At 36.1% G+C, this 17,695-nt stretch overlaps 1 protein-coding gene across 9 annotated transcripts in view; it reads right to left on the bottom strand.

Annotated features, from left to right (window-relative positions):
* The window catches only part of rapgef2b (Rap guanine nucleotide exchange factor 2b), a 112,505-nt gene that overhangs the window by 57,003 nt on the left and 37,807 nt on the right, over positions 1-17,695 (bottom strand). For 8 of the 9 annotated variants that reach the window (XM_081382753.1, XM_081382757.1, XM_081382759.1 and 5 more), the window contains exon 4: positions 8,361-8,444. In XM_081382753.1, the coding sequence (XP_081238879.1) occupies positions 8,361-8,444 (84 nt within the window). Of the gene's footprint in view, positions 1-2,213; positions 2,341-8,360; positions 8,445-17,695 lie in introns of those variants that run through there. The other variant, XM_081382760.1, reaches the window with a different exon arrangement.

The following is a 17,695-nucleotide window of genomic DNA, read 5'->3' as shown; positions in this document are numbered from 1 at the left end:
ATATATACACTATATATTTTTTTTTTTCAATTCTGTTTGATGCAGTTTGTGATATTGCATACTTCACCTTTCATCTAGTTTGTTAATTTACCATCAATGCTGCTTGCAAGACACTTTTTGCAGCTGAATGAGCTGCCAGGTGACACTCTGGTCAAAAGCTGACACACACTTACACAAACACAAGAAGAAAGAGAAACAGCGGTTCAGCTGTGTAATAGGTCAGCAAAACCTCAATATACACTTCAGAAAACTGTGACTGACAAAGCAAGGCTGATTTTACTATGGGAACACAGCACTCACTCAATATTTCTATAGTATTCCAATACTCAATACTGGAATACCGAACTTACAGTATAAATGTGTATGTTGCTAGAACCGCCCTATCTGGATATAATTTGGGCGTAATGGTTGGAGCTAGAAGGTCCAACCACACCCTAACCTTACCCTTAACTCTGTCCCTCTACCCATGAGGTCCAGAAAGGTGGAGCTGGATGTCTTATGGCTCTGCAGTGAACACCAGTTAAATAAATCAGATTTTTATTGACAAATTAAAACAACAACAATGCCATGTGTTAAAGCATCATTCATTTTTGGGTGTGTTCTCCATTGTGAACAATGGTGATTATTTTATTTGACAATGTATTTAATAATTGCTCTGTTTCGTAGTCCGATGTATTTACAATGGTCAATCAAATTTAGCCTTTTTTATTCAACCACTTATCGAATCTAGTCCATGTTTTGTGTGATCAAATGGTTAAAAGTGAAATGCGCTTAAAATGGCTGAACAGAACCGGGTGAACAGCATGACACATTATAATTACATTTAATGAATTATGTCAAAATTTCAACACAAGTGAACACTTGAACCAACATTTGTGTCACAACAAGCCTTTGGGTAATGCACTGCACTTACTGTTGAATAGCTAATTGTATACTGGTTACTGTAGAGGCGCAGCTGGCAGATATAGTAACTAGCTAATATAGTTAGACTAACAGGTGGGATTCCATCTACATGCATTGTTTCTTAGCTTACGACCACACACAGTGAGCCCTCTGTGTTGTAATGCTGTTTGACTTCCCTTGCAGGCTCCTATCCAAATACAAAACCTCAAGATTTGGTGTTTTCATTCAACGTTCATGACATACAGTGGCTATCTGAAACCACAGAGAGAATAAGGGATTCCAAGTCAAACTTAAACCGCAAAATGCAATATGAACAGAAAAATGGAATACAGAAGCATTTCTACATGTTTCTAGATGAATATAGGAAAAGTATTTGCCTTGACCAGAACCAAATGAAACAAATGTCTTGCTTGTAAAATTCCAAACTCTAAAAAGAAATCATTATTCTCAGAAAGCAAAAAAAAAAAAAAAAAAAAAAAAGAAAAGAAAATGTAAAAAATATATTAACACCAAACATTTGTTAATAAATCATATTAATGTCAGCCTTCATGCCACATTCCTTGGGAATTTAACTCATGGTGAGATGTGATGCCCACCCAGTCGGCCCCTACCTTCCATATAACACAACATTCCGGGTGTCTGGAATGTGATTCTGTGACGAACGCGGCAGGCACTCCCACCCAGCAAAGAACATAGGGGTCTCCAAAGTAAATAAGCCGCTTTTTCATCTCTCCATATTAAGCCGAGCAAAGATTAAAGAGCTGTTATGCAAGTGCTGTCGGTGGGCAAGTCAGAGGCGAGAAAGGGGTACATTGGAAGGTTTAAGGACTGCTGAAGTACAGTAGAATGGATAATTCAATAACAGGATTCCACTGCAACGCTTCAGTGAGTACTAAACAGCTGTGCCGCCTCTCAGATCTGCGCTTGCAGACACATGGCAACATAAAGCAGTGCAAACAGCATTTCAGGATTAACCCTGAACTGTTACTAGATACAATTCTGGGACCATAACACTTGAGGCATGATTAACAAAGCTTGACACTTGTGGCATGATTACTTGCATTTTGCATTAGTAAAATGCAAAAATTAGTTTTAAATGAAATTAATTAAAAAATTCAATAAAATATAAAATATAAACTAAAATATAAACTAAAATTAAATAATATAAATAGAAAACAGCATAAAAAAAAATTCCTTTAGACAAGTATTTGATGGAAAGTAAGTTTATAGAAAATATGTATTTAAGAGATCTAATAATGAAATTATACAGCATAAAGCACAACATGTAAAAAAAAAAAAAAGTACTGTACCTGAAGAAGAGAGAGCTGTTACAAAATATGTCCAATGAAATCCATAAACAATCCAGACTACTTTAAAATCATGCATTCAGTCCCATACTTCTACCTCAAATGTGTTGTTAATGTTCTTGCTTAATATTCATACACACACGCTGCTACCACACTAAACACAAACGTGATTTCGTGAGCGCCACATGATAGTCCAACTTCACGTATGCTGCGCTGCGAGTAACTCTGCTCTGACAGCTCCGTCTACTGCCTCATCTTACGAGAGCGTGTGTGTTGGGGAATGTGCGTTCTTGAGAGTTAGTGGTGATCGACTGAAGCCAACATTCCTGCCTGCCTCTTACTTCCTGTGGAGCCAAGAGGGAGTGGTTGACCTCTACCCACAAACATCATGACCTCTCAACCTAAACTCAAGACCTTTTGCGACTTTTAAGACTACAATCAAAGGCAACCTGGGAAAAGAGTTGGGTATCGTTTGAATTTTAATGATTCCGATTCCAATTCTGCTAATCGATTTCGATTCTTATCGATACCTAATATCATTTCCAATAAAGTAAAAAAAAAAAAACTTGGATATCATTCACATTTATTCTAAGTCTTGTTACAAAACATTTCATTTGAGCTGAATACCATGAACAAAAATCAACAGACCAAAGAACACTTACACAAGGAACTTTTGTCTATGGTTTAAAAATACAATTAACCCTTAGGGGTCCTTGAAATGTTTTGACATGCCCTGACATTTGTGCTTTTTTTTCAGTTGCTTATAAAAATATTAATGGCAAAGGTGTCATTACACTCTATTCAGCACAAACAGGGTTACCATAATATGTGAGCAACATGTATGAACATGTTTGTATTTTTGAGAGTATAATGTTTATGCATGGTTATTGAAAAAACTAAAAATGTAAGTTTCTGAAATGGTTTAAGTTGCTGATGGATGTTGTCGCCTAGAGTTTTTGCTTCAAAATGATCTGAAAATCATCCTGTCTACTTATTCACATAATGTTTAAGTTTAGAGAAGTGCTCCAGAAAAAAAGTTCACGGAGACGGCGAGGCAGACATCATACCCTGTTTATGTTCTTTATTTTACAAAGGCACAATGTTTTGTTTTGATTGTAAGTGGACACATAAAAAAGTAGACATTTTACAGTTTATTTTTCATATTTCATATGCCTGTATGATCATAAATGAGTATTTTTTATGTCTATTTTGCTCCTACAGTATGTTAAGAAAATCCAGCAAAACGCGCAGGCACAATTGTCGACCCCAGAGGGATATTAACCTAACTAATATAAATTTCAAGCATTATTAAAGACAAGTAAACACTCTGTATTTAAAAAAAAAAAAAAAAATTGCAATTGCACAAATAAATACAACTGAACAAAGATGTATTGAAATAAACACTGTTTTAAGATTTTCAGGTATTCAGGTACAGAAACTGTATTCAAATGTAAAATAACACTGCACTTTATAAATAAAATATATATTATAAATATAGTTACAAAAGTTATTCAGTCAAGAACAGCAAGTGAATTTTCTCTTTGTCTTTTGTTGTTTGATTAAGGTTATTATAGAGACAGCATAAATTGATAAAACTGTAATAAACTGTTGTCACTTTTAAAAAAACTGCACAGATCCAATATACTGTAGTGTTATGCTTTTTCTTTGTCAACTGTGTACGTTCACTTTAACATAACTGACTATGTTTATGAGGATATTTTGACATATTTGTGTGTGTATTTGTCCATTATAGTGCAGTTCAGCATTGCGTACTTTGAGAGGCGGCTTTCTGTGAGCACGTTTTGGATGTGTGTGCAGCACAGAAAGCAGTGTGCGAGACTTCTTGCATTTGAATGGTTTAAATCACATTAAAAGGAATCGAAGTAAATTTTATACAAGTATCCGATTCCTGACCTTAAGTATCCGATTCTAGAACTGGAATCGATTTTCAATTCCCAACCCTACCTGGGAGATTGTAAAGGAAAAGAATTTTGGATTCATACTCAAATTTGAATAGGTAAACCAAACAAAAAGGACTATTCATAATACAAAAATAATCACAAAAAGCTAAACTGCACAAACAAGCCACCAACTACAAACCAAACTGGGTTTGTACAGCTAGGGGATTGTAGCTGGGGATTGGCATGTAAAGTTGAGAAATTGTGGCTGAACAACAAATGAGGCATGTTGATGCATGCAGGGAAGCATTGTCTGCGACAGAGTTACCTATCAGATGTCACAGATAATATTCTCATGAAGTAAATGCATATCACTGAAGGGAAGAATGTTAAGGCTCTGAAAGCACAACCATGGGAAAACCAACCTTAGAGTTTGTTTGCATGTGGTGAACATGCAAACATAAGAGGTAGTTGTAATAAAAATATACATCTTACTGAAACTAAGAATTTAAAAACTTGCCTTTAAGTACTTTTTTTTTGTTACTGGTTTTATCTGCTGATGAATAAAAATAAAAAGAACTATGGAAAATCTGAGCATGTTACTAAATTCAAACTCAATTTAAAAGGATTCTAAACATCTGGTTACCAAGTAAATATTTTAAGTTAATATTTTGATAATTTAACAAACACATTTGCAAGTTCAGAGGTGTCTGACCATGCAGGTAAACAAATGAAATATTTTATTAAGTGTTTAATTGTGACTTTTTAATTATAGACATTATTTTATTTTTGCATTTCTATGCTTTAATTAATTATTAATTCCTATCTCCCCTCATCAACTATTATTGATTACTACTCACTATTATTACCTTCCGATCCTCACAAAACCCCAGTTTGGGAAAGCCTGATGTAATCAAAAGTTATGTTGCTTGTATACGAGATGAAATAGCACAAAGCAAAGGAACACTGTATAGAGTGCAAATGTACTTCGGTATCAGTATCTTAGCTGCCATTTTAACAACAACCACCATTTTAAACTGACATAGAGATACCAATAACAAAAATGTACCAAAATGCAGGGACGTAGCAACCATAACTTCCAAGTTCATCCCAAACACTATAGGAAAAGAATCATTATATAAAAAATGCTTGGTTTTGTTTAGCCATAGAGAAAATAAAAATTTGAAGCACCTTGCACCTTGAAGCACATGTAAATACCTTGGTACATGAGTATAATAAACATTTGTTACCATGGAACATATCAAAGACTCATAGTACTACTTCCTAACAACATAGCTGTACCATGGTAAAACCACAGTACTTTTTTTGTAAGGGTAAAAGCCATTTCTCAAGGAAACTGTGGTTAACAATGTTTTCTAAGTCTTGTGGTCAGGAATAGGTAAGAAAACAATGGACTTACTGAAGGATCAGATTTAACAGAGTTTATAACAATAGAAACTCTTGTTGATGGTTAAGCCTGCAATAAGGGCTCGGACTTGTTGCATAAGCACTGGCATGAGTACCAGGTGGTACCGGCGCTGACATTTTCAAATGCCACCTCAAACTCAACTCTGACTTCTGCCAGAACTTTGCACACCATTAGGCTTTTAATGATGGCAATCGCGGTGCAATTAAACACTTGCATGCAGCATTTGCAGTGAGTGAGAGTTTCAGGTGCAATGAAAAAGAAGTGTTACACAAATTTGCTTTTTAAAAGAGAGTGCTTTTGTTAGGAAAGAAATGGGGAAAAATAACGCACGTCATGTGCTAAAGGAAGCTGATAAGATGTTATTGCAGATCTGGTCTGTCTCAGACAAGAATCGGTACACAATGTAGGGGTGAATTCTCTTGAAGGGGCTGTTTGTGAGCGCTATCAAGACATTGTTTAAGAAGTGCACCGCTGTCCTGTTGGTTTTCATTCACTGGACGCCTGAGTCACAGTCTATTACAGGAGAAACACATCACAGCTCTCTCCGTGAAGCCAAATGAAACAGCGAGGGAGGGAGAGACCAGCTTCACTCATTGCCATGGTGATAAAATTACATATTCCGACTGCAAGCCAAATCTAAAGCATCTCTGTCAAGTGCTTTTGTAAAGCTTGCTATGCTTTTAAATTCCCAGTCAAAATGTTTCTTTCTGCATGTCCTTGCTACAGTTCGCTGCTTCATTCCTGTCATATCAAGTTTTATGCTAGAGCTAGGTTATATTGCACCAAACAAAATGCTGATTCTTGATAATGCTGATAGTCTTTATTTGCATATGTGGCCTTTCTAAAGTAGTCATATTATGATAAGTTATGATGTTTGGATTAGGTTACTGATTACATGTCAGGGTCAGAAATTAAAAAATAGTTCACCCAAAATTCTGTCAGAATTTACTCACCCTTAAAGGGATACTCCACTTTTTTTGGAAATAGGCTCATTTTACAACTCCCCCAGAGTTAAACAGTTGAGTTTACCGTTTTTGAATCCATTCAGCCGATCTCCGGTTCTGGCATAGCTTAGCATACATCATTGAAGTGGACAAGACCATTAGCATTTCACCCAAAAAAATACCAAAGAGTTTCGATATTTTTCCTATTTAAAACTTGACTCTTCTGTAGTTACATCGTGCACTAAGACCGACGGAAAATATAAAGTTGCCATTTTCTAGGCTGATATGGCTAGGAACTATACTCTCATTCCAGCGTAATAATCAAGAAACTTTACTGCCGTACCATGAGTGCAGCAGGCGTAATGATATGACGCAGCGCCTGAAAATAGTCCCCAGCTCAGTAACTTCCAACGCTCCCTGTGCAAGCAGGTTGTCACGTTGGTTATGTTGACGGAAGGTAGCCTATTTTCAAGCGCTGTGTCATATCATTACGCCTGCTACACTCATGGTATGGCAGTAAAGTTTCTTTCTTCAGTAAAGTTTGCACGATGTAACTACAGAAGAGTCAAGTTATAAATAGGAAAAATATCGAAACTCTTTGGTCATTTTTTTGAGAGAAATGCTAATGGTCTTGTCCACTTCAATGATCTATGCTAAGCTATGCTAAAAGTGGTACCGCCAGACCCGGAGATCGGCTGAATGGATTCAAAAACGGTAAAACTCAACTGTTTAACTCTGGGGGAGTTGTAAAATGAGCCTATTTCCAAAAAAAGTGGAGTATCCCTTTAATTTGTTTCAAACCTGCATGACATCCTCCAGTGCAACACAAAAGTAGAAGTTCTGATTAAAAAAAGCAGCATAAACATATAATAAAAGTAGTCCATGCGATTTGTGCCATAAATTCAAATCTTCTGAAGCAGGACAACAAAAAAAAATTCTTAAAATTCTAAAACTTCTTTCACTAATCTAATTATTTAATTTATTTAATGAATTGATCATATTTAAAGTATTTGACAAACTATGACAGCATTTCTATTTAATAAAATAAAACATGATAAATGTAAACATGCCCAAGAAAAAAAAAACATGATTGGCAGACTGATAAAGTCGCTTTTTAAAGGCACACTATGCAGTTTCCGTTTTTCTCAAACAGCGACCCCTAGAGTCGCTGTGGAGTACTTGTATTTAACATTACTGTCGTAAATACCACTCACGCAGAGCCATGTCTGCACTCTTCCGACCACGCTTTCTTCATTTTCTTCATCGACTCTGCCATGATTCACGTCTGAAATGCGTGTTAGTGTCTTCCATAGAGGCTGCTTCATATGTTGTTGATGTATGTGACGTCGTGCCGTAAAGCAAGTTGTGATTCTCGCGAGATTTGTCGGGGCGCCACCTCTCAAACTTGCATTGCTGGTTTTGCCAGAGGCGTCCCCCCCTTGCTTTGCTATCGGGATGATTCGCCCTACTACGAGTTTGTTTACCATCAAAATGATTTCGAAGCTGTTATATTAAGGTACAAATCTTGCATAGTGTGCCTTTTAAGGTATTTTCATTAAATGCTAATTGATTTTTACTAAACTGATCAGTCACATTTTGGATGTACACTCCTCCACGGGCCATTTCAGTGGCAAACTGGGATAAAACTTTTATAGGAAGCTACACTGAGAAGAGACAGACATTTACTCTTTTTAAGCTTTATATATTTTGTTTATTCAGAATGCTTCACATTTATTTGTTCCGATTAAATTTTAGAACTTTTAAAGGGAGAAGGAAGGTACAAGGTTAATATGCATGAGAGGTTAATGGAAAGGGTATTTTGGGGTTTTTCTGTAATGAAGTGTGAATGTATGGTATTTGATGACATTCTGGGACATACCTGGAGCGAGGCAAGAACATGGACTCTTTGATGAAGACTGATCCAGAGAGCAGAATGTACCAGCATGTGCCAATGTCATCGGGACTGAAAGAGAGAGAAAAAGAGAGGAAGACGAAAAAAAAAAAGTTAGTTAGAGTCTAACAGGAAACAAAACATGCTTATGTCTAACATGTGGTCAGGTTTGCTGTATGGTTAGAGAAAAAGCAGCTGACACAGACACACATAACATCAATGCCTAATGTAAACACTCTGTCATCATTTTTGTCCTGTGATACACTCCTGTGTGCAGACAAAAGATGACATTAGGAGATTCCCAGAGGAAAACCGTGAACAGAGCTATCAAACGGCCAACAAACCATCTCTCTTCCTCCTGTAAGTGATGCCAGTTGAAATGTGACTGCTTGATTTGTGTGTGTGTGTAGGAAATAACACACTGACACACAATCCCCACTCCCTTTTTTCAGGTCACAGAGCAGTCAGGAACGTTAGACATCTTCTGAGGCACACTGGGTCGACGCCAGAGACATCCTTCCAGCCCCCGGCGAGCACCGCTCCATGTCTGCCTCTCCAGTAAGTGTTAAATGTGGGAATGTGAGAAGATGAGCAATCCAATGAGCAGCGGACATCTTGATCACTGAGTCAGAACAGCAGATACACACTCCAGTGAGATAACATGCCCAAAGCAGTGCTGGGGTTTATGAGCTGACAGACAGTCCTAACATGAAGCAAATAACCCAGCTTTCATGCTACACTGCACACTTTATTATTGCACATTTTAATATGACTTGGTTTTTTTATGTGATTTGCGATGAAATTCCTTGTATATCTTCATCTTATCACGTTCACTGGAATTCTCGGTTCTAATGGTGCATTTAAGTTATGTTGAAAAGATCACATTTACGAGCTGAACACACATGAACGCCACCACAAGTCGTAAATACGAGTGAAAATACAGATATAACAATATAATATGTAACAATAAATTTTACAGTGGCTTCATAAATTAATTAAAAACATTAAAAAGCAAAACACACCTGATGCATGTTCTTTATTCTCCATTTTCTGGAAGTAGAATTTAAAACCTTGCAGTATTTTTGTGTAGTTAATTAAGAGATGGTACACCGCCATCTTGCTCAGGTGAAAGTGACGTTGTAAACATGACTTCCCACCTCATAAATACAAATTTCCCGGGAGGACTTGAACGCACCATTTATGGTCAGTCACACAGAGTGCAACAGTTGGGTCCAGGAAGGAAAATTTTTCATCATAGAGGAATGAATTCTTACCAATAACTTATAAAAGATAGACCTACAGTGAGCATCGGTCCACAACCCTATTTTATAATTATGTTTAACAATGGAATTCCTGAAGGAAACGACATCAACCAGGATTTTGCAAAAAATGTCCACCAATCAGAGATTTGAAACAGCCAAATTGCACCAAAAAAAACCTCATAAGCAAATCATCAATCTCAATAGGGTCAATAGATTCAACCTCCCTACATTCTCAAACTATTTAAATTTTCACAATCAATCTTTAAATCAATAGTTTTGTGTCATGCGCATTTTTGTCCTATTTTCATATAAAAAAATTATTCAAATCAAAGTTTGTAATGTTTTTATTCTCTTTGTAAATGGTTGGTTTGGATCATTGCATACAACTCTATAATGAAGAATTTTAGAAATATTAAAAAATCTCTGTTTCCTAATCTTCTCTGTCGCTGTATAGCAACGCTGTATATTGGACTGCTCATTCTGTAACTGAAACCGGCGCTATTTATGTCTCTCGTATAACACCACATTCTCACACTTTTGTGTCATACAAACGCAACAGGCATCATCTTGTGTCTCTGTAATTGGATGCAGCAAAAATAACATCCAAGAACTTCAGTATTAATATTTCTAAAATTGTTGCAGTTTGTGTTGTTGTGCCGCCGACCTTTTTGTATGCACAAATTTTTTGCAAAAGCTTTACAATATACAGGTAATACAAGATAATTTGAACTCAAATGAAATTAATATTTCACATCCTTGTATTTACGTATTTTGTAAGCAGCCACGTACACGATCCCTTAATTTCATTATTTCACCCATTGAAAAGTCCATTTCGATCAACAGAATGGTTTCCTTAACTTTGAGTACAACAAACAGTTCTCCAAACTTCTGGATGTTTGTCTTTATATGAAAACCCTAAACCCACACATAAATAATCGCTCCATCATCTCAATAGGACTAATGAGGCAGTTCCTGACTGCTCTCAAACGCAGCATGAGCACGGCTTGCTTTTTTAGTTCTCTTTCTGCATCGCTCCCTTCATCATTGCAGCTTCTGCTCCCTCTTTTAATCGTTTTTCCCGAACGCGCGCAGACAAAAACGAAGCACTCAATTATTAATCAGCAGAATGCAAAGAGGGAGAAGGAGAGAGCGGGAATGATGGAAGGCGAGCGACGGAGTGCGTGATGATGTTCTGCACCATCAACGGAGCAGCGCTGACTGAACTGGGTCACTGAAACACACTTCCAGCGCTCATCAAATGCTCATCAAGCACACAGCCTCAGCCTCAAGCCCCTCAGGAACGACTGGGGAGCAGCAGAAACCAGAGCAGGAAGTCAGGCAAGGTTTGGAGGAATATGGACTTCATGCACTCATCCTTAGGGGTTATTTATCTGCTAATCTTCAGCAAGCCTAAAAAAGGAAATTCTTAATTAAAGGTTCAAATCCACAGACAAATACAGGAAAAAGTATAATATTAATAGTGTTGATGAGCAATTAATATTCTTGACTAAGAGTTCATGCCTTTACAAATATATATCGAGCAACCCACATTATAATGCATTAGTTTCTCCAGGTATTACTGCTATAGTAAAACTGGAACAATGTCAATGCTGATTTATTACAATTTTACAGAACAAACAATGATGGTAGCAGCAGTTATTACTGGCATTTTAATAACATTTTTCCAGAAACCATGGTTACCGTGGTAAAGTTTGCGAGGCTGTCACTAGGAAAAGTGTCAACGAAAATGTCTGTTAACTGAAAAACTATAAAAAAGTTAACTAGACTAAAAAAACAAATACCAAAATGAAATTTTGATTATCAGAATATTTTAAAGTTCTATTCCTTTACAACCAACTTCGCTAACCATAAATGAAGAAGAAAAGTAAACCATCTTAAACATTTAAATTATATCAGTTAGCTTTTGACAGCCATAAATATATTCTAAAAATAAAATATTTTAGACAAACTTAAAGTGAACTAGAGTAAGTAACTAATGCCTGGTGCACATTGTACGATTTTGAGCTGTCCCAGACGAAAGGTGACCAATCGTGGTGATTTCTGTGAGATGGCGTTGTCACGGCCATGCGACCAAAGACTTTAACATGATCATCTCAGTTTGTTTGCTGCTATGACCTATGTCTACCGACTAGCCAATAAAACTGCAACATGAAATGGCGTATTGACAAGCACAACATGGTGCTAAAACTCAAAACTATTTTCCTCAAGCTCCACTTACAAAATTGGCATGCCAAGCCATGACTGAATCCATATTCTCCTCTTTCGACGACTCCTCTTTTTTCAGCGCACATAAAAAACACAATTGCTGCACTTTGATAATGGTCTTTTTGCTTACCACTAGCACATGCTGATGATATTTTATTATTCTGTAATATCTTGTGTCATAGCCTACAATTCAATAGATGTCATCATCATACAGTCTACATACATGTTGTACCCAAGTTTATTAGATCCACGTCGAACAGTGTGATTTGTAATTATCTTATAGGATTGCCGAAATCGAACAGTCTATGGCATGCATAAGTTACTGTTATCATTACAGTTACTCCAGTAGTATTGAACCAGTGACATTATAAAAGTGATACCATTGTTAAAGGTTACCAAAATGAAAAATGGACTTAAATGCACATTCAAATCAAGTATAGACAAAACTGTGTTTATAATTTGTGTTGATGTGCCTACATTTCTTGTCAGAGCTGTGTGTTTGTGCCCAGCGGCGGCTCTTGGGCTGATGGGATTCGCAGCAGGAATACAGAGAGAGTGATGCGGGGAGAGGGAAACCTTCTCTATACCAGCTGGTGGCCATGACTGTAGGAGAGAACCCTTCTGCTGAGCTGTGCGTGTGTGTGTGTGTGGGGGGGGGGGGGGGGGACAGAAAGATTGATCACCCATGCCACTCCAGAGCACCACTCCTGCATGCACACACTCACAGATCACATACAAGACACAGTTTTGTGTGAATGCTGCATGAGTACTCAAAGCCAACAGCTATTCTTACACACAAATGCTTGTATAGGGTTTTATTTCTATTGAGGCTCTTCAGTGCAAAGACGGCAGGATGATGGCAGCCTTACTGGAGTGTGACAGCACAGATGAGCTCAAAGTGATTCTACTATAAGTCTCACTGACACTGTGCAGTTCAGCACAATTTGGTTTTCTTTTTAAAATCTACTGAGCCTTTTCAATAGATAATACATGTTAAAATATATTTTTTGGTGAATTTTGACTTAAATTGTTTTATATATATTGCACATTCATACAAATTTAAAGTGGGGTCCACATTGAAAAACTCTGTTTTTCTTATTTATTTATTTTTTCATTTTTATCTTTCATGGAAATAAACTTTTTAATATTGTGAGAAATTGAAAACCAACTTATGATGTTACAGAAATATTTAAAGGGTTAGTTCACCCAAATTCTGTCATCATTTACTCACCCTCATGTCGTTCCAAACTCGTAAGACTTTCGTTCATCTTCAAACACAAATTAAGATATTTGAAGAAATCTAAGAGCTTTCTGTCCCTCCATAGACAGCTACACAACTACCACTTAGATGTTTCAAAAAGTTCATAAAGAGATTGTTAAACTAATCCAAATGAATTGAGAGGCTTAGACTAAATTTTCGAAAGAAACTCAATCGCTTTTTATGATGAACAGATTTACTTTAGGCTTTTATTCACATATAAACATTAAACAGCAAGCATAAACAGAAGCTCAACTGAACCTGCTTGACACGTGAGAATGAACCTCATTGGTTCTTGCTGAAGCTAAAACATTCTGCGTAACACAAGGATGAACCTCATTGGTTCTCGCACGTCAAGCAAACATGCTTGAGCTTCCGTTTACCACAACTGATGTGCAAGTAAAGCCTAAATTGTTCTGTTCATCATATAAAGTGATCTTGTCTCTTCAGAAAACATGAACTAAACCGCTCAATTCAAATGGATTAGTTTTAGGATCCCTTAATGAACTTTTTTAAGTGTCAAAGTGGTAGTTGCGTAGCTGGCAATAGAGGAAATTGCTCAGATTTGATTAAAAATATCTTCATTTGTGTTCCAAAGATGAACGAAAGTCTTATGGGTTTGGAATGACATGGGGGTGAGTAATTAATGACAGAATTTTTTTTTTTTGGGTGAACTATCCCTTTAAAATTGTGTACTAAGTCAAATCTAATTTGTGACTCCATGCATACGAACTCCTTTGTACAAAAGGTAAGATTTCAATCGCAATCCAATTATACTGTAATGTATGATAACATATGTATCACAGTTGTGTATTTTATTGTGAGATAGTCCTAATGCTAATCAGAAATGTCTGGTCTTTCACACAATCTGTGGTTTTATCTAATTTGTAATGGGGAAAAAAAGTATTGTATTTTTAAAAAAGACAAAATTGGTACTATATTGACCACTAGGCCATCCTTAAAAATATTCTTGTTTGCCGTAACCCGACCGACCCAGTCAATTTAGGTCCGACCCAATTATTTATTTTTTTTCCCTTTTAGTCCGACCGACTTGCCGATTGTAAACTTGCGTTAAGACCGACCGATTTTTTTTACTCTTCAAACAACTAATACAAATGCAATAAAATGATATTAATTATATTTTAATGTGAATAAATAGGCCTACATATAGGCTACAAACGTAGGCTACGCTCTTTCTTTTAAATAAAAACCCGTGGCGTCATCTATGATTATAAGGGCTGTGTAGGCTGTAGGCCTATGCGAAATGAAAGCGAAATCGCGACACTCAGATCCACGAAAAATATGTTTTAGTAGGCTAATTCTATGAATTACACTGCGCAAACCAAAAGTAGGCTATTATACCCACCGGATGAAGAGGGATTGGCTCTCCACAGAACATAATTTATAGCCTATTCATTTTATTTTATTTTTCGTGTTCGCATTTATGAGGAAGAAACAATGTTACGGACGTGACCGCTCTGAAAGCGGCAATTAAAACTTCACAGAGATCTCAAACAGGCATTTAAAACACCAAATATTAAGAATGGGCATATCAAGCAAAATAAAATTCGATGATTGATCGAAAATTGTATCTCTCCCCCCACATGCTCACCGGCAACGCTCCGACAGTAAATTTCTCTGTAGGCTACTGTCTAATAGGCCTGTGTTGTAGCCCACAGTCATTAAAAAACGATTTAGTTTCATATTCATGTTTAAATAAAATAATATTTATTTTTTAAATTTCATGTTGATTATATGAAAAGTGAATAGCATGAATAAGATAAGATGATCCCGAAAATATCGGAAGACAAATGGAGTAGGCAGACATGATTTTAACCACTTCATTAAGTTTGTTTTTGTAGAAAGTCTGTCTTTAAACTGAATTTCGTTTTGTATTAATTGTATCTTAATTTTGATCAATGTTTCATCAACCATTTTCATGTATTTAATAAATAAGAGGTAGGCTAAATAAGGCAATATAATCAGGACACGGAGTCGCCGGCGCGTGAACTGGAGCTGGTCTCTTAAATGAACCGAAACTCAGCGTATAAGCTACTTGCCTCACAGACCTGAGACATATATATAGGCCTATATATAAAAAAGCATGAAATGTACACTTTTAAACAAAACAATTCAAAACGAAAGAAAACAGACTGCTCTCTGCTTATGTAATGAAATGTGCATTTCTCTCTGGCGCGTTCACTAGGCTACTGCGAAGATCGCGTCAGCATCGTCAACTTCATCTTTGACACAGAAAACACTTGTTTATTAATAAACAATTGAAATGTCTCCTTGATATATTTGACATACTAATAATCATCACTTTTCCCAATTCTGACAGCTTAGGTGCGTTATTGGCAGCGCTCCCGTTACATGAATAGGCCTATAATATTACCGCTATAATATTATTCTTTGGTGTTCAGTTTATACAGGTTTTCTAATTGTTATTTAATATATATATATATATATATATATATATATATATATATATATATATATAGCACGAAGTTCTGGAAAACTGTCAGTGAAGTCCCGATATGCAAATATGACCAAAATTGTACATTTTTTTTTACATCGACTCTCGAAAAAAAAAAATATAGACCGACCAACCGACCTTTTTTTTTTTTTTTTTTGCTGTTACGGCAAACCAAGATATTTTTAAGGATGGCCCTAACAGAAAAAAGCTATATCAATTGTCGACTAAAATACACTAATTAATTTATGATGTAAAAAAAATGTCTTTTGTTTAAGAGCATAATTAGCATGAATAGACAAAAAGTCCCTGAGCAAAGCCCCCTGAGGTTTGTTTAACAAATTTAAACATTTCTTGAACATTATTTACAAAAAGCAGAAATCAATATGCCTCAGTAACGACATTAAAACTTTTATCACAAATATTTTTAGAAGCCCGAGTGTGAGATTACTGTCCTCCCGTCCAAACCTGTTAAAAAATAAAGTATAAGAAGCAGCATCTCGGAAAGCGTGTTTGTGTATTTGGCACTAGCGGTTCAGAGGTTGTTGCGGTGGGAGTAGTTTGTTCCTGAGGGAAATCAGCAGCAGGCAGCACACACAAGTCTGAAGATTATTATTAGCGCGTAGCTTTAAAGCAGCGAGCTGTCTAATAAAAAAAACAGTGGAGTGAGTCGCTGAGGTACAGCGACAAGCCTGGTGTAGCAGACACAGTGGAGTGTTAGAACTTAAATAGTCCGCCACTGGGAGTTTTGAGAGTGTGTGGATGAAAACAACCACATTAAACAGAGGACTGACTCACATTGTTATACAAACCCACAACTTATAGATGAACCAAAAATATATGCTACTTTATATGCATTTGCCTACTAGACAAGCCTGACAAACAAGCATTCCAAAAGAAAGTTTTTCTGTCATCTACACCCTGCAGACAATAAACAGCAGGATGCCGGACAGATTCTATCTCCTGCTGTTTCCAAACACTCACACACTTTTAGTTGTGTGCAACTTGCTATAGCCAATCAGATGCAGCCTTCAAAATGAACATGTAATCTGCATTTGTTTTGCCAAATTGCTGTCTAATTCAAGACACAAACCCATACAGAGCAACAATTAAGTCACACAGAGAAAGCTGCTGCAATATTTCTCTGATCTCAAAGATTCAACATTAAAGAGGTCATTTATGTTTTAAACAGTTTATTCTTGTCCTCGGTCTACTTTAAATGTTTTTGGGGTTTTTTTTGTGCACCAAAAAAGTAAATAATTATGCTTTCTCTTATTTTAGTTGAGCAACAGCCTTAGTTTATGTTTACAGGCTTCAAGTTTCCTCTCAGTTCTAATACACGTTTGCTCAATGCGTTCATGTATTTAGTTTTTGAACGAAACTGAGCCATTAGGTTTATTAACTGTCAATTTGGACTGAAAGTATCAGGTCCAAGACGTCAGTTGTCATAAAACATGCATGAACTGTCATTTGTTGACACTGGTGTCAAAATTACCAAAACACAAATGTTGCCATTTTTGAGAATTAGAGCGACAGAAAAAAATCCAGTGAATAATAACTTAAATTTGTAGTCCTCACAGTCATATGGCTTTAGAAAACCTGGAATAGTCTATAAATGTATGATAAACTAATTTATTAATCCTTAAACAGCATTTGACCTTATTCACTTTTATTATTTGAAAAACAACAGCTAGAATATTCTTCAGAATGCAGAATATGTATTTAATTTTATTCAATATATATATTATTATATTATTATTAGTAGTATTTTATTATTATACAATTTAGTTTCTTAAAATATAGAATATATATTATTATTTTTTTACAAAATAAGTTAAAATTATTGGAAAAAAATATATATAATTTTAACTTGGGTCTTTTGAGGGGGGGGCAACTATTTCATCTGAAATGCCCAAATCTATTGAACAGAAGCACATATTAAATGTAATCAACTGACCTAAAAATGACCTAATTCAGCAGCAGTAATTAACAGTTCAGTGCAGCAACTTTCCACTGTTACACAGGCACAATAGAAAAGATGCTATCAGAGACGATGAGTAAATGAGACGTTCCCCTTTATGACCAGGGGGTAGTGACCCGCGGA

The sequence above is a fragment of the Scardinius erythrophthalmus genome (assembly GCF_964197995.2).
Source record: "Scardinius erythrophthalmus genome assembly, chromosome: 13".
NCBI lineage: Eukaryota > Metazoa > Chordata > Actinopteri > Cypriniformes > Leuciscidae > Scardinius > Scardinius erythrophthalmus.
Note: the sequence above shows the minus strand (reverse complement) of the source record. Positions and strands in the feature narration are given on the sequence as shown.